Source organism: Halichoerus grypus, chromosome 8, assembly GCF_964656455.1.
Source record: "Halichoerus grypus chromosome 8, mHalGry1.hap1.1, whole genome shotgun sequence".
NCBI classification, from domain to species: domain Eukaryota; kingdom Metazoa; phylum Chordata; class Mammalia; order Carnivora; family Phocidae; genus Halichoerus; species Halichoerus grypus.
In genome coordinates, this window is record NC_135719.1 from 136,756,563 (window position 1) to 136,777,897 (window position 21,335).

Below are 21,335 nucleotides of genomic sequence, written 5' to 3' on the forward strand. Positions count from 1 at the left end.
AAATAAATTCTTTTTCATTCTTTGACTTTTCCTTTTACTAGAATCTACATACGTGATGGGACATCATGGATACATCTGCATATACATTTGCATTAAGTGCAACCAGGGATGCAGAGCACAACCTCCCCCCTTGCTCAGACAGAACAGCAGGGGCACACTCAGACCTTCTATATTCTTCTTTCTCTGAATCATGGCCAAGGCATCTTTTCTTTGTAGGACAATGACTGACAATGAGCTTTGCCCCAGACCCAAGCCCTCCTGCCCATCAGATTCCCTCTGTTACTGATGCTCCCTGAACTCCTCCAGCCCATGCACCTCTAAGCCCACTCCCAAGAAGGGTAGGACTAAGGGCAGCATCAACAAGCGTCTCTTCTTCAGTCAGGTTTGCAGGGGGAGGGGGGATGCGCAGCCTGCACACCCTGGGTGCATGGAAAGGAATCTGGTTCATCTCCCCTTCTTCTCCAATCAATTCACAATCAATAAGTATTTACTAAAGTATTTATGCCTCCAAAGTGCTCAGCACTGAGCAGGTATGGCAAGGGTACAGAAAAAGAAAAGGCATAGAAGTTCTATATTCAAGGCCCTTATGCTTTACTTAAAAAGAACCACCCATTATTATGCAACATAAGACAGGTGCAGCACTGAAGATGTGTGTGATGTCAAATATACAAGCTAGAATTCGCAAGTCCCTCCTCTGGGCTCCCATCGCTAATGGCATGCTTGTCCTAACAGTAACAGCATTTACTGAGTGCCGACTACAATCAGGGAGACTCTCAGGCATCAACTAAGTACCAAGAGAGGGAGCTACTATTTTTACCTCATTTTTCAAATAAAGAAATGGGCACAAAAATAGACACATAGATCAATGGAACAGAATAAAAGACTCAGAAATAAACACACAGTTATATGGTCAATTAATCTTCAACAAAGGAGGCAAGAATATCCAATGGGAAAAAGACAGACTCTTCAACAAATGGTGTTGAGAAAACTGGACAGCTACCTGCAAAAGAATGATCCTGGACCACTTTCTTACACCATACACAAAAATAAATTCAAAATGGATTAAAGATCTAAATGTGAGACCTGAAACCATAAAAATCGTAGAAGAGAGCACAGACAGTAATTTCTCTGACATCGGCCATAGCAATATTTTTCTAGACAGGTCTCCTGAGGCACCGGAAATAAAAGCAAAATTAAACTATTGGGACTTTATCAAAATAAAAAGCTTCTGCAGAGTGAAGATAAACAATCAACAAAACTGAAAGGCAAAAGAAACCTGAAAAGCAACCTGCTTAATTGGAGAAGATATTTGCAAATGACATATCTGATAAAGGGTTGGTATCCAAAATGTATAAAGAACTTATAAAACTCAACACCCCAAAAAGAAATAATCTAATTTAAAAATGGGCAGAAGACATGAACAGACATTTCTCCAAAGAAGACATCCAGATGGCATACAGACACATGAAAAGATGTTCAACATCACTCATCATCAGGGCAATGCAAATCAAAACCACAGACATCACCTCGCACCTGTCAGAATGGCTAAAATCAACAACACAAGAAACTATAGATGTTGGCGAGGATGTGGAGAAGTAGGAGCCCTCCTCATGCACTATTGCTTGGAATGCAAACTCGTACAGCCATTGTGGAAAACAGTATGGAGGTTCCTTAAAAAATTAAAAAATAGTACTACCCTATGAGCAAGTAATCACGTTACTGGGTATTTACCCAAAAAATACAAAAACTCTAATTCACAGTGATACATACACCCCTTTGTTTATAGCAAAGCATTATTTAAAAGAGCCAAATTATGGAAGCAGCCCAAGTGTCCATCGAAAGATGAATGGATAAAGAAGATGTGGTGTGTGTACACACACACATACACACATATAGACAATGGAATACTATTCAGCCATAAAAGGGAATGAAATCTTGCCATTTGCAACAACATGGACGGAGCTACAAGGTGCAATGCTAAGCGAAATAAGTCAGTCAGAGAAAAACAAATATCATATGATTTTACTCATATGTGGAATTTAAGAAACAAAGCAAATGAGCAAAGGAAAAAAAAATAGAGACAGAGACAATCCAAGAATCAGACTCTTAACTCTAGAGAACAAACTGGTGGTTCCCAGAAGGGAGGAGGGTGGGGGGATGGGTGAAATAGGTGATGGGGGTTAAGGAGGGCACTTGTCGCGATGAGCACCAGGTGTTGTAAGGAAGTGCTGAATCCCTATATTGTACACTTGACACTAATATAATACTGTATGTTAACTATACTGGAATTTAAATTAAAAGCTTAATTTTAAAAATTTAAAATTAAAAAATAAAAATAAAATAATTTCTAAAAAGAAAAAGGGGCATAGCCCAAGGCATAAGGTTGGTAAGTGGTGGACCAGGGTTTAGGCACTGAGGCATGTGACTTCAGAGGCAGCCTACCCCAGCCCCAGTCTCGTCATGGACATCGGTCTTTATCTATGCCCGTTTCTTCCTGGGGAAGGAGTGTCACCTGCTCATCATCACATAACCCAGTGTTGAGAACACAGAAGACATTATTTGATAATGGCTTCTTGAAGTGACCTGGGGAGAGGTAGGAAGGAGCAGCACGATGGGAAGCTGGAGAAAGAAACGTTATGAGGTGGATAAAAGAGTGTCAGAGCAGTGGCAAGGCCAGGTGGACACCAGACGTCACCAGCATTCAGAGACCCCCGTTGGCTTGGCGCTGAGCCCCCCTCCCTACCAGCAGCTCTGCTGCAGGGCCGGAGCTGAGGGAGCACGACCGGGACAAGCGCGGGGACACAGATGGAGCTGAGGGTGGGGGGCTGGAAGGGGCAGGTGCAAGAGGGAGACGAGGCACAAGGCACAGCCTCATCATTTTGCCTCCAATGTGACGGGATGGCAGCTGTTGGGGCAGCCAGGACGTAAGGAGCAATCAGCTAGCAATTTACCAAATGCCGTCTCTGCGGCATTTGAAAGTGGAAGAAAAAGAAGAAAAGCAGAAAACAAGTGCTGTCAAGGATGTAGAGAAATTGGAACCCATGTGCGTTGCTAGTGGGGATGTAAAACTGTGCAGCATTGTGGAAAACAGTCTGGCAGGTCCTCAAACTATTAAACATAGAATTACCACATGACCCAGCAATTCCACTTCTAGGTATGGCTCAAAGGAACTGAAAACAGGGGCTCAGACATTTGCACGCCTGCGCTCATAGCCGCATTATTCCCAACAGCCAAAAGGTGAAGCAACCCAAGCATCCATTAACAGATGAATGGATAGGGGCGCCTGGGTGGCTCAGTTGGTTAAGCGTCTGCTTTCGGCTCAGGTCATGATCCCAAGGTCCTGGGATCGAGCCCCGCATTGGGCTCCCTGCTCAGCAGGAAGCCTGCTTCTCCCTCTCCCACTCCCCCTGCTTGTGTTCCCTCTCTCACTGTGTCTCTCTCTGTCAAAAAATAAAATCTTAAAAAAAAAAAGATAAACAGATGAATGGATAAACAAAAATGTAGTATATACACACAGTGCAATATCACTGAGCCTTAAGAAGGAAGGAAATGGTGACTGGTGCTACAATATGCATGAATCCTTAAAGACACAATGCTAATGAAACAAAGCAGTCACAAAAGGACCAGTCCTGCATGATTCCACTTATATGAGGTCTCCAGAGTGGTCAAATTCCCAAAGATAGAAAATAGAATAGCGGTTGCAGGGGGCTGGGGGAGGGGAGAATGAGGAGTTAGTGTTGGATGAGTATCTGGGAGGATGAAAAAGTTCTGGAGGTGGATGGTGGTGATGTTTGCACAACAATGCAAATGTAATTAATGCCACTGAACCGTACACTTTTAAATGGTGAAAATGGTAGATTTCCCACAGTAAAAAAAAAAAAAGAAAAATAGGTCTAAGGGAAAACACTGAAGCAAGGCTCTAAAGTAGCCCACTAACTCCTGGGGTTACCTTAAATGAGAAGAGAACCTCTTTGAAACGGTGACTATGGCCAAGACAAAAATGTTAATTCCGTGGAAAAAAAAAGAGAACCCAGAATGATATGGAAACAGTGCTGATTTGAAAAGCCAGTGTTACTCAGTCTCTTTGTACTCAACTTTTTTGAGGACAAGAATCCCTTTTAAACATGAAAAAGAAATTCCTCAATACACACACAATAGCATGTTTTGTACCCACTGATTGAATTCTTAATGATGATCCTTCCACATACATTCAGAAAAGGGTAGTATATATGTGAAGGAGACGTACTATTTATTCTGTCTACCAGCAATGTTTGAAGTACAAAAAGTAATTCTCTGATCCTTTATAATAGTACCTCAGGCCCCTGGGAACCCACCACCCACAGAGTGAGAACCACAGCTCTATCCTAACAAGAGACTAAAGCTCAGCTGTGAACTCCCAAGACTCGGTGCAAAACCATTAAATCAAAAATGCTATGATGCACAAATGCAGCTCTTTGCAGAAAATAAAAAGTGAAATATTTTCCCCCAGAAAGACAAAGTGTATTTCCTCTAACAGGAATGCACATGTCCTAGGCTAGATTTAATTCGGGCAGCCCTGCCTTACATAGAGTTCTCAGAGCCTGTTCAGCAGTATGACTATACTATGCCCCTCGCGCAGTCACTTCCCAAGGGAGCTGCCTCTTTGGGATTGCTGTTCCAAACAGTGGCATGCCTCTCAATGAGGATGTCTTCTAAACAATTTCCCTTGCCTCAAGCAATGAGAAATTTATCCATGACTACTGAGATATATAGTTGCTCAGAAATCACGTTCATTGCTGCCCTGGTATAAACATGCTGATCAGATACCCAGCACCGTGATGGGCAGACTCAGCTCAACAAGGGCGTTTCTCAATTTTAATTTGTTGTAAGCTACACTGGAGTGGGTTATTACTTGCTTGACTCACAGAGGTAGCATGAGGCTAAATGTGTAAAAAAGAAAAAGGTTGTTTTTTTTTACATTGACATATGTAACCAAAAAAGAGAAAAGAGTTCTATAAAAAGGCAAAGGGTTATTACTCTATTAAATCAGTGCCTTCCAGCGTGACCAAACTAGCCTGTGAAAATTGGTGATGAAGGGTGAACATGGGAAATCATCATCCACCTGTTAAGCTGGTTTTATGATACTAATACAAATATGAATACCTGGAAGTTTTATTTTTTTAAATATTTCATTTATTTATCTGAGAGAGAGAGAGAAATCACAAGCGGGGGGGGGTGTAGAGGGAGAAGCAGACTCCCCAATAAGCAGGGAGCCCGATGCGGGATTCAATCCCAGGACACTGGGATCACAACCTGAGCCAAAGGGAGACACTTAACCAACTGAGCCACCCAGGCGCCCAGTACCTGGAAGTTTTAGAAACAGGTTACCAGGTTACCATGTGGTAGATCTAAAGCATCGCTGGACTTGTGGTGGCCCCAACATGCAAAGATATAAAATGTCTTAATAAAACCCCTGAAATTCTAGAAAGTGATCATGTGTTCAGTGGGCAAGTCCTAACAGATAATGAATATCCATAAAAATCTTCCACAGACTTTCCTCTGTTGAATGACCATTGAAGAAGAGCTTCTTCCACATTTCTTGAGTTTAGGGCTGAGTTAAATCCCCACTGGGAATTAAGGTCTTGGTGTTGGTTCCCTCAAACTCCAGATTCTCAAAACCATTGAGGCAGAGCGTTGAGACAATCTAATGAATCCAGGAAAAGGAGAATGATTTGGAGGGCAAAACCAGCTGGCTCAGATCACCAAGAGGCTAGGCTTCGAGCTGTGTGTTCCTCTTATTATCCACACTGACTGAGTTGTACGAAGTGGGGTGATGAGGTGCAAGAACAGAGAGTGGAGAATATCATCTGCCTGGCAACCTCTTTTTTGCAGGTGGCCCAGGACGAGACAGCCATTGCGACAGCATAAGCCCTTCTTTTATGAGCCCATATTTGCATTAGTCACATAGCAGACATGAGCAGGGGGACATTTAAATCCTAGATGAATCTCCAAGAGAAGGGAACACCATGAAAGAGATGTTTGCTAATAATGAACCAATATTAGGGAGATAGCGCAGGTGCCCAGAGAAGAATCAGAGACTATTGTCCAATTCAAAGTATCAACAGATCATATGAAACCAGAAAACTAAAACCCTTGGAAAGCAGAGAAAGACAGGGCCAATATTAACTTTTCGTCAACTAGCCATCTTTATCTGTCCCAAGGTCTTCCTAAATCTCTCATGGAGACTCTTCTGGACCATCAGATGCCAACCCTACCTTACAAGAGAAAGAAGGAAGGAAGGATAGTGGAAAGACTAAGTCTATGCATGCACACTGGGGCACAGTAATCTGCTTTGGGATCCTTGCTCTGTCATTTAGGGGCTGGGTGATCTTGGGCAGGTCACAGAGCAGTCTAAGCATTCCAATCTCGTAACATTAAGAAGATGATAATGGTCTCTCTGGGAAGGCCATGGTGCAGCTTACTCTGGGTGAAGCCCACAACCCAGGGTGTGGCATACAGTAAACTCTCAAAGCAGACTAGCAACTCATTTCTAGACTTCGATACTGAGGTGCCATAATACTCAGTCTGACCTCAACCAAATCCTACTGGACAAACGACAAATCCGAGGCTCCCTACAAAGGTCCCTACACATGGAAGTTCACCAGTGATTTGCCACCGCTAAGTAACAATCAGATTCCCAGAAGTTACCTGCAATCAGAGCTTGCCAAAGAGAGAGACTTTGTTAAAGCTACCTTAAAGATGTTTAAATGTTAAACACTATGTGGGCAGTATTTTATGTAGTTATATTTTAGGTAGAGTTTGAGAGCTTTAATGTTTATAGAAAAGAGTGAAAATGCATTTTAAAAGCCATTAAAGCCTACAGCGATCTCAGATGACCACAGGAAAGACCAAACAAACACCAGCTAGCTACAAAGATGAGCCAAAAAAGAGGAAGAATCATACATTCGATTAGTGCCTACGGGGTCAGCTAACGTCAGTGCTGAGATGGTTTGCCTGCTAAAAAATACCAGCCAGAACAATCTATCTTTATGTATATCACCAGGGTCAGGCTCCCAGGCATTTTCCCTCATTGGTGACAAATGATCTTATTCCCAGAGCATAAAATTTCTAAAGCCCCCTTTAAGGACCCATGTGAGAGAGGAGAGCTCTGGGCAGGAATGGCACCAGTGCTGAAGAAGCAGTTAAGACCATTGGTAGGGACACGGAAATTGGAGTGGAAGATTCAGCCAGGGGAGCAGGGCATGCACCTTGGGACCTGTGGGGCAAATGACTCCTTACATTTCAGCAGAGCTGTGGCTTAACTGGGGCGATTTTGCCCCGAGGGGACATTTACTCATGTCTGGAGATGTTTTTGGCTGTCATAACTGGGGGCACTGGTGATCCCGGCATCTAGTGAGTGGAGGCCAGAGATGCCACCTAACATCCTGCAATGCACAGGGCAGGGCCCATGACAAAAATCCAGACCCAAATGTCAATAATGCCAAGGCGGAGCAATCCTGCATTACAGGAAGAAAGAAAAGAGGCCTGAGGCCATTCACAGACAGACTTTGTCACAGGCTGTCATTAACAGATGTTGTGCATTCGGGCACCTGGTGTCTCAGTCTGTTAAGCGTCTGCCTTCAGCTCAGGTCATTATCCCAGGGTCCTGGGATCTAGTCCCGCATCGGGCTCCCTGCTCAGCGGGGAGTCTGCTTGTCCCTCTCCGTCTGCCCCTCCTCCCACTCATGCTCTCTCTCTCTCTCTCTCTCTCTCTCTCTCTCTCTCAAAGAAATAAATAAAATCTTAAAAAAAAAAACAGATGTTGTGCAGTCTGGTTTGTGAATGTCATTTACGGAGTATGTCTCAAGTTCACATCCGTGCCTATCATTAAAGCCAGACAATATCTTTAATTTAGAAGAGGCCTGTTTGATAAAGCTTTAAAAATATTTACCTTCTTTGAAATTGTTTTTAAAACAATTACTTCCCAACTCCTTCCAGTCCCTGAGGGAAAGTAAGAAAGCCATTGTTCACATTAAAACCAGGATCTTCTCTCTGATCAAAATAAACCCACGTTATCCATGTAACATGAATTCTACTGAGTTAGGTCTCAGGAATTTTTAATACAGTATGCACTAGTTTAAGTGTGATACAGAGGCAAACAGACACATACACATATGTGTACACACACACACACACACACACACACACACTTGGGCACTCTCACCCTCCAACCGCCCCCCCCACCTCTTTAGGCTGGTGTACATAACTAACACCCAGTGAATATTTCCACTACTAATAGAATTGGAAAATTGTAGTTGAACTCACAGAGCTGAAAGAACACCCAATTTCCAAAACCAGAGATTTTATCTTCTTGAAATAATAATTCTTTTAAGTTAACCCCGTTGCAATTGGGGGCTAGCTCAAAGACCACTTGTGAGTAACAGAAGGCTCCTGCCATGTGTGCCCTTCAAAGTCTTTCCCTGACTCATGCCAGGCACATGGCAGAGGCCCCCAGCAGTCCTTGGCTTCCACCACCAGCCCCTGCCTGCAATCCAAAGTGATTGATTAGCCCACTAATTGAGCATCATTAGCAGATTGAGACTGTCATCACCCCGTCTTAAGCATCTTACAGCCTCTAAAGTCCCCAAGCAATCATGGTGCTCATAAGCCTAGGGTAATGTGTTATTATTTGTCAGCTACACCAAGGCTCCTTTGGCTCCAAAAGCAAACATTTCTGCTATATCCTTGGGGAAAAAGCCAAAGAAGAAAAAGAGTATCTCTTGGTTTTAAAGGTGATATCAAAAAGCTTGCTGTTCAGCCAGATAAAAAGAGGCAGCTGCTTCCCACCAGAGGCCAAAGTCCAGTTCAGAGCAAGAAAATGGGATCCAGTCCAAAATCTGACCAGTTTTCCTACAGCATCCTATCAGGTGACAGTTGGCCTGGCCCAGCAAAAGAGCCAGCCCACAGCAGGGGAGAGAGAAGCTCTAAAATCTGCTTCAGAACTCAAGGTCAGCCTTATTTAATCCCAAATAATTATCCTTCCTTGCTAACTGCCCAGATTTCCCTCTGGAAACCCAGGAAGAATTATTTTTACTTTATATTATATAAATACTTAAAAATCATCTCCATGAATTAGCATGACATGTTCAAAAATCTTACACTCTACATTGGTTTCATAGCATGGATGACTATATTTGACAGTAAATATTTTTGGCCCACCTGGAAGAAGTTAAGGCAGGATTACTAGTTCAAGCCCAGGCTATACCCCCAACTCACTATGTGGCTATAGGCACATCACTTAACAAATCATGGGCTCCATTTCTCAGATGTGAAATGAGCCTCACAGAGTAGTGTTCCCCAAAGAGTGACCCACAGGCCAACTGCATCTAAATCTTAAGGATGCTTATCACCCTAGAGAGGGGCCCACAGATAATCCCAGACATTACTAGTATTCATGCATTTTCCCATCCTGGAAATCACTTCCTGGAGATCAAACAATGCATTACAGGCTCCTCTGTGGTTGGCTGGGGCTGAGTGACCGCTTGGAGCCAATGGGTCAAAAGGCCAAAGCTCCCAAGGGCCAGGGTGCAATGCCCATCTCTCTTCCTCAGCCTGGAGGGTTCCCAGAGCTACAGCAGCTCTAGCAAGGGTGAGAGGAAGCTAGGATTGTTTGATACCCCAGCATAAGTTAGTCTTCCCTGACTGATTCGAGGATCCCAAAGACCATCTGATTTATGACAAGGAGGGAAGATAGCTTCCCTATGAGTGGTCTATGTGGCTAGTGGTTGACTGACACCTGAGCCAGATGCTGTCATTTTCTTACCCCAACTTCTTCTTCGCTACCAGAATTCTCACTTTGTTCATCACAGCAAGGCAGTCAGTCCCAGGAGATGAAGCATGATGCCTCTGTGCCAAGGGTTCTGAAACTTTAGTAGGCATCAGAATCACCTAGAAAGCTTGGTGGATACACATTGCTGGGCGCCAACTTTGCTAAGAATTTTCATTTCTAACAAGTTCCCAGAGGATGCTGATGCTGATGGTCCAGGGAACCACACTCTGAGAACCACTGGTCTCAATCAATGGATCCCACTCTTCTTTGTCAGATACTCACTTTCTTAACTTCCCTTGCAGGTGGGAATGGTCATATGACCCAGTTCTGGTCAGTGAGACAGAGCGAAGTCTGCAGGGTAACTTCTGGGGAAGAATTTTCTCCCATAAAAGACCTTTTGTCTTGCCTTAAATGTGGTCGAGTGAAAACATGACATTTGGTCCTGAGGCAGCCATCTTGCAAACCATGAGGTAACAAGCCTGAGGATGAAAAGCCAACATGCCAAGGACAGCAGAGCAGAAAGAGAGAACAAAACATGGGTAAACTCGTGTGAAGTTGTGATTTATAACAGGAAATAAATATTTGGTCTTCCTCCCACTCCTGGCACAGAGGTCCTAAAACCCTTGGAACTTCCTGTGATGAGAGTGACAAAGGTGTTTTTTGTTATGTCAATGACATGACTTTTGGATCACCTAGGGATGGGGGCTGGGTGCCAGGGGAACCAACCAGAAATAGAGGTTTGGAACTCTCAATCCCACCCCCTGATTTCTGAGGAGTGGGGAAGGGCTAGAGGTTGAATCAATCATCAATGGCCAATGATTGAATCAATCATGCCTATGTAATGAAGCCTCCATAAAAACCCAAAAGGAGGGGATTCAAGGAGCTTCCAGGTTGGTGAACCTGGAACTATGTACTACTGTGCCAGGCCCCAACTTCCACAGGGACAGAAGCTCCTTTATCCAGGACCTCCCACGCATGTTCTCATCTGGCTGTTGACTTATATCCTCTACAATCCTTCAGAATAAACTTGTAATCTAGTGAGTAAACTGGTTTCCTGAGTTCTGTGAGCCATTCTAACAGATTTATTGAACCCAAGGAGCGGGTCATGGGAACCTGTGATCGACAGCCATATGGTCAGAAGCATAGGGAAAAACCTGGACTCAAGCCTGGCATCTGAAGCGAAGGGCCATCTTGGGACTGAGCCCTTAACTTATGGTATCTGATGCTATCTCCAGGTAGATAGAGTCAGAATTGAGTTGAACTGTAGAGCATCCAGCTGGCATCAAAGAATTGCTTGGTGGTGTAGGAGGAAAAAATCTACACATCAGAATTGGTACCACAATCCTGAACTTCTCACTGGGGAACTGATACACCAAACCTGAAACAACCTTCCTCCAGGCTTCTTGTTATGCGAGATAAGTAAGTGTTGAACTTTTAATCCATGGTTAATCAGTGTTGGGGCAATGTCCATTTTCCTGGCCTCATGTTCCATGTGGAAGGACTTCAGCCAGAGTCTCACTCTGGCTGCTCAATCAGACAAGTGACTTACAGGCGGACTTAGCGGAAGGGACTGAGTTCCTTCACCTCAGCCCCCTTCTTATCCCATCTGAAACCATCTGCTACATAGAGGTACACTTTGATTTTCTCTCTACGATTTAGCAAGGTTAGTGGGGCTGACCCTGCTCTCATTGAGAGGGCCTGTGCTGCCAATGACTAGAAGAGATGGAATTTCTAAAATGGCCCATGAAAATATCCCTCCTCCTAATCCCCAGGACCTCTGCTATAATGAGCTATCACTCCCACGACTATGATATATCATATGGCACAGTTGACCTTAAGATAGGGAAATTATCCATGTGAGCCTAATCAAATCACATGAGCCCTTAAAAGCAGGGCACTTTCTCAGGCTGGTGGCAGAGGAACAAAGGGAAGTCCGAGAGATACAAAACACCAGAAGAATTCCATGTTGGCTTTAAAGATGGAGGGGCCATGTGTCAAGGAATTCAGACATCTCCTAGAAGCTGAGCATGGATGACCTCCACCTGACAACTGGCAAGGACACAGGAATCTCAGTCAGTCCTATGACCAGTGGCAACTGATTTTTGCCAAAATCTGAATGAGTTTGGAAGCAGATTCTTCCCCAGATCCAGAGCCCAACCCAGCCCACACCTTCATTTCAGCCCCATGCTATGCTGAGCATAGCACCCAGACAAGCCCGCCCGGACTTCTGACCTAGAGAACTGTGATACAATAAATGGATGTTGTTTTAAGCTTCTGCACTTGTGATAATCTGTTACACATCAGTAGAAAACTAATACAGCGGGGAAGTCCTTCTGATTCAGGGGGAAGTGGTTAATAAGTCTTTTTAGCATCAAAACCAAAGCTACAAGGCACCTGGGTGGCTCGGTCAGTTAAGCATCTGCCTTCAGCTCAGGTCATGATCTCTGGGTCCTGGGATGGAGCCCTGCATCAGGCTTCCTGCTCCTTTCTCAGTATGCTTCTTCCTCTCTCTCTGTACCTCCACTTATGCTCACTCTCTCTCTCTCTCAAACGAATAAATAAAATCTTAAAAAAAAAAAAAAGCTACATCCTCTGATCAGCTTATCAGCAATAAAGCTGACATCTTAATCTTCATCTGACTCGCATGTGTATTTCTCAATTATTTCTGATTTCAGAAGGGGAAAAAAGGGAAGGGAAAAAAGGTTTTATTTATTCATCCAATATAAACCCCAATAGGCGGATATTGTATTACTCTGCAGCCAAAAGCATCCCTAAATAATACATTAACCTCCAGCAACTCTTTAAAATGAGGCTCAGAGCTGGGATGTGGTAGAAAGACCCAAATCATTTCACCTCAGAACACAGGCATCCAGAAGGCTTATTTTATATTTTATCTTTACATTAAAAATCGTCTCTTCCCTACAGCTGAGAGAAAACACAACAGATGAAGAAAAAGACTTAATCCTTGAATGGGTGGGGGGAAAAAATGTACCTTCCCCACAGGAACTAAAAATCCATAACCCCCAACTTCGTTGGTTTATAAAATTTTCAATTTTCAAGTAATCACCTAAGAGTAGCTGTCCTTTGAGATGTCGTTTAAATGAATGGCAAAGCGCTTTGAGATTTTCCACCAAAACTACAGGCAGCCAGTGAAGTGCAGATGGGTTGTTTGTGTATTCAGGAAGTGCGCTTCTACTCTTCCTGGAACTCAGTCACTCCTTCCAACAGCACCCTCCTCCAATGCTCTGCAAATGCATACATCACAGGCTGCCAATTCGATAATACACTGCTATTTCCTTCCTAAAAAACTCCCAGTCTTTGATGGCGCTGCAAGGAATTGAGTGCGCCATCAGCATAAAAATGAAATGCAAGGTTTTTAAGGCTCTGTCCCAGAGTCCTTTGAACCATCCATCTGAGAGGAAGCTTTAAGGGAAGGAGATGAGTACTCCTTCCCTTAAAATTAGTTTGAAATTCATTAGGGGAAACTAAGTCCCCAAATTCAGTAGCAGATGTGGTCACAATGACTGCAATCTCTTCCTTCATTTAGAATATAGTAACTAATTTTTTTTTCCTAAAAGGGGTACTTCAAAAGCTTTTAGTGCAACCCTTTCTTTCTACAAATAAGGAAACTGAGATCTAGAGCAGCTACATAAAATTAAAAATGCCAGAGCAGTCATTTTTCCATTTGAATCCTGTTCTTCTGAGTGTTCAATCCTCTCTACCTTGGAAGGCCATGAGGCCCTGGCTAACAGGGCACCTCCGAGAAGCTCAAAGCAGCTCTTGGAGACAGGTTTGGAGACGGAGCCTTGCCATGTCTGGTTTAGGGAAACCTAAACATCTGAGAAGCAGAGAAGTGGAGCTCTGACAGTTTCCATGGTGACCACTGAGCCCAAGTGCATGCTCTAATGAGCCAGCTGGGCAAGCCAGCACCTGGGAGCAAAGGTTGGGGGACATTCCAGGAACATCCACGCGCTGAGCTCCTCAATTGAAATCTGAATGGGTGGCTAGGCTGCTAATAAGGGCTTCTTTTGGGAGACAGATACACAGCAGATCTGAATGAACTCTATATATCTGGCCCTGTGCCAAGCTCTCTTCCACACATTATTTCATTTAATCATCACCAAAAGCTTCTAAAGTGGATTCGAATTCTACCCTCCTCTTTCTCACCAATGAGTAAACTGAGGCCGCTCACCCAGGATCACTGAGCTCATAAAAGGCAGCTCTAAGCTAGTTCTCCTGCTCCATTCTCCCACGCTCACAAACCTGAAACCGCTCACCTGGGGAGCTCCCCTGTCTTTTTCTAAAGAGAAGTCGTGATTTCTTGTCTCAGAGAGAAAAACAAGTGCACATTAGAACTCACCACTGATCTATCTTTGCCCATCATTGCCAGATTCTGAAACGGTCTCAAATTGTCATTTTTAAAAATTAAGTCATCATCAGAAACAACTCCCTGAAGAAGGTTTGAAAGACTCGAGAACTAGGTCAATAATGAAAAAGAGAGCAGAAATGATGTTACACCTGAGTCAAACAAGCTTTCTGTGAGATCGTATGAATAAGTGTTAGTTAAAGGGCATTGAGAACCCCAAGCCAATCACATCTGCTCCACAACCTGTCGCTGAGGACAGGAATGCCACCTTTAGTAAATAAATTTCTTGAGTTGAGTTTTTGTCCCTTGGTTAAAGGTAAGTATTCTCAGGAAGAAAAAAACCCACTAAGATATTGGCAATCATCAACACCTTAGTATAAATTAGTACATCAGTGTACTATTGCTGAGAGAGCACTCAGAAGTGAGAGGACAGAGAGGGTGGGGCCATGAAGAGATGGATACAAAGCACGACGCAGTATCTGGAAAAGGCAGGCTTCTGGAAGAGGTCCTAGAAGCCAGGATCAGCCTAAAGACACCGGACTTGGAAATAAAAAGGAGTGAAGAATTTCCAATAACAAAACAAATGGATTTACTTCTCTACTTTATTGCAAATACACTTAGAAACCCATCTTCCATCTTTAAGATGGAACTGAATATGCCTCCCATCTTTAGAAAACCTTGTTTTGGCACACCTATACTTAACCCTCTTGTGTTGTGATTCCAGAAATACCACTGTAAAGAAGGAAACTGATAAAGAGAAGTTTAGGCACAGTACTTGTGACTACCATTGGCCAAAACAGAAAATATAATTATAACATTAAACTCTTCCGTTAAAAGTGACAATGATATGATAACACCGTAATCATTCCTTCTGGATCCCATCAGGCTAAAAAGCCAGTTGGATCGCAGAGTTTAGGGTTTAAATAGATGCAGTACTCACTCGAAAGACCTTCTCCACTCTTGCAATGCTCTTCCCAAAAATGGTTCCAAGTTGGTCTCCAATTCCAGCTAATAAGAAACCAAAGAGCGGAATTCCAAAGATGGCATATAAAATACAAAAGATCTTGCCTCCTTCAGTGCTTGGAGCAATATTCCCATACCCTGGTGAGAAATAGTAAAAAGAGAAAGGGAGAGTGGTGAGGTGGTAGAGAAATCAGAGAGCTGAACAAAAGAATCCACAGATTTCTTGAAGGGTTTCTGTGCTCCCCCACTTCACGAGCTTCCGGGAGCAGAGCATCATCAAAAATCTAACATTCAGGACATTGTTCCATTACTTCTCTCCCTCCTCTCCCTGGAAACAGTTTTAAGGAGATCCAGCCTTCCTGGATCTTAATGTGTTTAATTAGATTACATTTTAGGAAATTCGTAGTCACCCATAATTGCACTGCTGATGAAAACAAGTATCATCCATTTCAGAAACACCAAATATCTTGGTTCAGGGGTTCAGGGAGACCTGAAGATCCAAGGAGGGTTCACCATTGCCCTTTTTAGATTGGAAAAGAGCTTCTCCTTTACAGTCTCTTCCCACGAGCATCCCCTCCACTTGACAGACAGGCTGTCTTCAACATTTGGCTCTATAGGGTGATGGGTGCTCCGCATTAGGCAGGATATGTGGTCTAGCACAAATTCAGAAAGGACTCATGGATCATACAGCCCTGAGAAGCCTGAAAACAGAAGAACAGGGAAGGAAAACAGTGCCTCTTCCCGCATTGACAGTGATGTTTGGCTCTACTTGGCTCTTCTTCTCTTTACTGGGAACTTTGCATCATGTCTGGGTCCTGCCTCTCTTCCCACCCGCTTCTTTCATCAAGGGCTATCAGGCGCTAAATATATGTTTATTGGTGGAATGGATGTTTGAATATAAAAGCATCTTTTTATAGCCATGTCTATAATATGTATTTCAAATAGTGCTTGAAAACACCAACATCTGCATTCTTAAGAATTCTGCAATTATGTAAGTAACTTCTCTATAGTGAGCACTGGGCTTCCTCTATATGGATGGGGCTAACGGAAGTGGTGCTGGGGAAAACAGGCTACGGTATTGGCATGATATATAGAGAGATGAGAATCTAAATTGCTTGATATCCAGTTTCATGTCAATGAGTACTGCAATGTTATGCTAACTAGCATCTGGATAGTCACCCAACTGTTCTCCCATATTAGGGTAACTCAGGTGGGGCCTGTTTCTAAATCCATGAGATGAGTGAGTTACTGGGTTCAAGGCTGTGAGCATGTTAGGGATGCAGCACAGCCAAGGCCAATGTCGATGCTGCCCCATCCCGAACCTCCGATGAGCCTAGAAAACTCTCGCTGCTGCTGTCTGATTTTGGGTGATGAGTCACCTGGCTATTTTCCTTTTCAATTTTCTTGTCAGAATCATTCAAACCTTTTATCATGAATTATCTAAATTCCAGTTTCCATTTCTCAAATGAGTGTTCAGGCAAGCCTTCCTCATCTTACATTCCTTTTACTCAGCACCCTTTTCACTTAATTGTGCAAAAGAGACTCTTGGAACTTTTTTCAGGTGCTTTCAGGAACTTGGACAAAACCATTTTTCTAGGGGCGCCTGTGTGGCTCAGTCAGTTAAGCGTCTGCCTTTGGCTCAGGTCATGATCCCAAGGTCCTGGGATCGAGCCCCATGTCAGCCTCCCTGCTCAGCAGGGAATCTGCTTCTCCCTCTCCCTTGCACCCTCCCCTGCTCTTGCTCACTCTCCCTCTCTCTCTCTCTCTCGAATGAATAAAATCTTTAAAAAAAAACAAAAAACATTTTTCTAAGTGTTGCCCTCTAGAATAATCTGATTGACACTGAAAAGGGAATAAATGTGCCTACACAGCTTCACTTCACTCAGGTCGATGGGGACCTATGGAAACATCTATGACTCTTGCTTGACTGTCTCAGAGTTGACCGATCACTGTCAGGGAAGGTAGGTTCTCTTTTCGTCTCAATATCTCAGAAGGAAACATGTTGTAGACACAGCACAGGCAAACAAATTGCTGAATAGGCATCTCATTAGCCCCAACAAGAGATGCACACTCTTCCCCCAGCTTTTGGTGAGGACCTGCCCCACTGCCTGGGTAAGGACTGTGTTCAGGGAATTTCCTGGTATCATCCAAGGGGCATGACAGAGAAGAGAGAAGACAGAGGGTCCAGATCCAATTCCACCTCACTCTACCTGGTTGTCCCCAGAGTCACTTAACCTCCACAGATCCCAGCCTTAGAGGGGTTTGAGGATCATCTGGAAAAATCAGTGAACTGTAAAGGACCATACGAATGCAAAGTAGTATTACTACTAGCAGTATTATTACTACAATTGGCTCCTTATTTAGTCAGTGTTTCACAGACTAGAACACTAAGATAAAGTTAAAGCAAAGCTCTTGGGTAAGGACACCAGTGAAGCAAAATTCAAATAAATCTTTAAATATATTTAAGGCCATCACTTCATACTGGGCATAAGGTAATTGCCATTCTTGAGTAACGCTGTGTTTGTGCATTGCGTGTGTGTGTACATGTGTGTGTATGTGTGTGTGTGTCCCTTGCCCCTGATGAACTATATGGAAAAGCTGTCCCAGTGGAACCCTCAACACTGTCATTCTAGACTTTTAACATTTTGGAGCTTTGCTCTGAGGCAATGGGAGGGCCACATGCCTGGATATTTGGCTCTACTTTACCGAGACTGTTAGACTGCTCTGCCCATCCATCCAGGATCCTTGGCAGAACTTTGAAGGAGGGGGTGGTGGTCATATAGGCTCAAGACTGGAGACTGCAGGGCTTCCTGTTCTGACGCTTCCACTTCCTGACTCTCAGATCTTGAGGATTTCCCTAACCTTTCTGCCTCACTCTCCTCCTCTGACATGGGGCTAAAGATAGCACCTGCCTTTTGCTATTAAAGATGAAATGAGGAGCGCCTGGGTGGCTCAGTCAATTAGGCGCCGACTCTTGGTTTCAGCTGAGGTCATGAACTCAGGGTCATGGAATCAAGCCCCACCACGTCAGGCTCCGCGATCAGTATGGAGTCTGCTTGGGATTCTCTCTCTCCCTCTCCCTCTACCCCTCCCCCCCCAAAAAAACACACAAATAAATCTTTTGTTAAAAAAAAAAAAAAGATGGAATGGGTTACATGCGAAGTATGAGTTGCCTGTGGAGATTAAATACATATAAATCATGACACAAATCATGACACAATACTTGGTAAGTATTAGCAGTTATCATCTATCTTGCCCGGGGTTTTCTGTAGGAAGGAATCACTTCTGAGCAATATTTCTCTGGGAAAACTAAGCCCCAGGAGAAAACAGATGGTTGGTTCCTGTCTTCCATCCGGAAACTCCGCTGTTCTCACACAGTGCCAGGCCAAGGAACAGAATGTCTATACCACCAGTGGGGCTGGATCCATGAGTTGGATGGGCCCACCGTTGCATTTGGGGTGTGGGCATCTCTCGGCGCGGCTAGGGGCAGCAACACTGGGAAATGAGATGGGGTGACATGGCAGCGAGAAAGGCAATTGGTCAGGGAGAATTAGCCTAGAACATGAGAACTGGTTTAAGGAAAGCAAAAGAAGTCGAAAGAGTGACTTCTGGCCAGAGAGGACCAGCCCGGCAAGGAGTATCTGTTATAAATGAGAAGGACCAAGGCAGGGCTTCACTGTGTTTACCTTTGGCCAGAAAACAGTTCCAGGCCCTTTTTGAAGAGAAAGCTGGTGTTTAAAGGAGGCTGCCTGAGTAGCTCATGTGTAACACTTCCATTTGCTATTTACATGCCAAAGTCAGATCTTTGCCAAACCATGCGCCGTTCAACCCTGTTATCTGGTTAAGAGTGTGCGTTCTAGACCCAGAATGTCTATGTGTGCTAAACCGGCTTTCTGGGGGTGAAATCTGTGCACCCACACTAAGAAGGGCCCCATGCTTGGTGTATTGAGCTGCTGTTGCCATTTTGACGTTCTTAACCATTTTTTAGCAAGGGACCACATTTTCATTTTGCACTGGGCCCTACACATTATGCAGCTGATCCTGGTGAATGTAGCTAGGCTCCACTGCTTACTAGCCGTGAGATATTGGCTAAGTTACTTGACATCTTGGAGCCTCCGTTTTCTCATCGGTCAACTGAGGTTATTAACAGTACCTACTGGATGTGCTTAATGAGAGACTAAGATAATTACGTGGAGCCCAGTGCCTGGCACCTAGTGAGCACTCAGTAAATGTTAGCCCCAATGACGGCTATCTCCAAAGCCACAGGTTAGCACCCAGTTCAGGTGCTGTGTAAGTAGAAATAGCTGCTCATGTACTTTGGCAGGTACAACTCCTAATTAAGGCCAACGGGCAAGTGACAGTTACTAGCTACAGTCTGGGACCTGACCAGGTGCTCTCTCTGATATGAGTAGAATCAGATGATTCAATCCGAAAATGTCTCAAAGACTAAAGTCTACTAGCATTCCATAGCTGTTGATAAGAATGCCATCATTTGCTGCCCTTACAAATAATGGCTTGTGGGAAAGCATCTGAACAAAGGAGTGAGCATCATTCCTCCAGCTTAGAAACCCTAGTTGGTGGGAACCCACCAGCAGAGTCAACAGTCAAGAGCAGGTGGGACTTTCCCACATCAGAATTAGTTACTGAGAGAGGGGACCGGGGACAGCGAGCCCTCTGCAAAGACTGAACAGGGTCTAGTCTTCCTTGGCATTGCTCCTAGTTTGGAGAAGTGCCTGAGTATATGCCCTTTTGCTACACATTTGTAAGCCTTCCTGTATATGTGAACATAAGAAAACATTGTTTAAAAAGAAGTACTTTGATATCTTCAGATAAAAGAGAACTCTGATACCGAGTAGTATCGCTGCTTTTCAGAAAAGACTGTTATTCCTAAGACCTCTCTATACACATTCTAAATAATGAACACATTTTTCTTGTGTCTGAAAGGTACTCATGTGGCTCATGAGAGTCTTTCTAGAAAGCAATTTGGCAAGCCTTTAAAAAGTCCATGCCCTTTGACACCACAGTTCCTTGGGGATTCTCCCAAGGAAACAACCAGAGATGAAGACCACACTTGACACACAAAGATTTTCACCGTGATGTTACACTATCACAAAATAGAAAGAGCTTAAGCCTCCAACAACATGTGACTATGGTGTGGGTAGTGTATTCAATGGAACCCAATAAAAATTATGTTTTTCAAAGAAGCTTAATAATATGGGAAAATGTTTACATTATTGTGTCACAAATTATATGAACTCAAGTAAGCAGGCTAATGTTTCGGTATTTCACAAATAATGAAAAGACAGCTCCTCAGCTCCAGCTACCCCACTGCACAACTCGTAAATAGTGGAAAACTTCTCAAGAACTGGAAGAATTCAAGGGCCCTGAGTTTTCTTAAAAGCCTTGCTACCATACGTGATGAATGAATTCACCACCAAATAATTATTCTTACCATCATTGTACTCAGGTTTTGTTTAGAATTCTCTAACTGTATGATTTTACAAAAAATCCTCCACTCTAGAGTTAAAATTTAGCCGGCTAAATGGTTTTCAACTTACAATGCTTTAGTTTTCAATTAAGAGAGAGAGTGAGAGAGAAAATAGTGCTTTTACCCATTGCGTGGAACAAAGACCCAGTCTCTAGGAATGATACTAAGCCATGATACTAAAGTGGACTTGTAATTGGGGCTGGGTTTTATCTTCATTTGTTTTTTGTTTGTATGCTTGTTTTATGGTAGTTTCCTGTTCAGCACCCACCTTCCCTGCAGATTTTGGGGAAGGGTCTTCATCCCATGCATAGATATGACATAGTGTCCTGCCTCCCACAACAGAGGCAACAGAGCCTCCCAGGCAGCCAGGACAAAAATGCCTTGACCCAGAGTCTCATCCAATCAGATGTTCTGCCTAAGACATCAAGAGTGAGTGGCCCAAAGAAGGTGGGGGATAGCACCTGCGACTGCAGGGTCAGGCACAGCCCATCAAGACCAGAGGACACTTATGGGCCCTCCGTGATCTCTGACCCATAAGTGTGTTATTACTTAGGATTTTTTCAGTTTTAGATCATAGAAACCCAAGGCAGTCTGGCTTGAACAAAAACAGAAACACACTGCCCACAGTAAATAAGGGATTCAGCATTTATTTCTTAACACTTTGTGGGTAGCTTCAACCAAAGTTCACAAGATGTTAGCCGGACCCCATT

General features: G+C 43.7%; 1 protein-coding gene across 2 annotated transcripts in view; it reads right to left on the minus strand.

The window, feature by feature from the left end:
* The window catches only part of KCNK10 (potassium two pore domain channel subfamily K member 10), a 128,002-nt gene that overhangs the window by 22,706 nt on the left and 83,961 nt on the right, over window positions 1-21,335 (minus strand). For both annotated transcript variants that reach the window (XM_078054073.1, XM_036087753.2), the window contains exon 4: window positions 15,115-15,275. In XM_078054073.1, coding sequence (XP_077910199.1) covers window positions 15,115-15,275 — 161 coding nt within the window. The remainder of the gene's footprint in view (window positions 1-15,114; window positions 15,276-21,335) is intronic.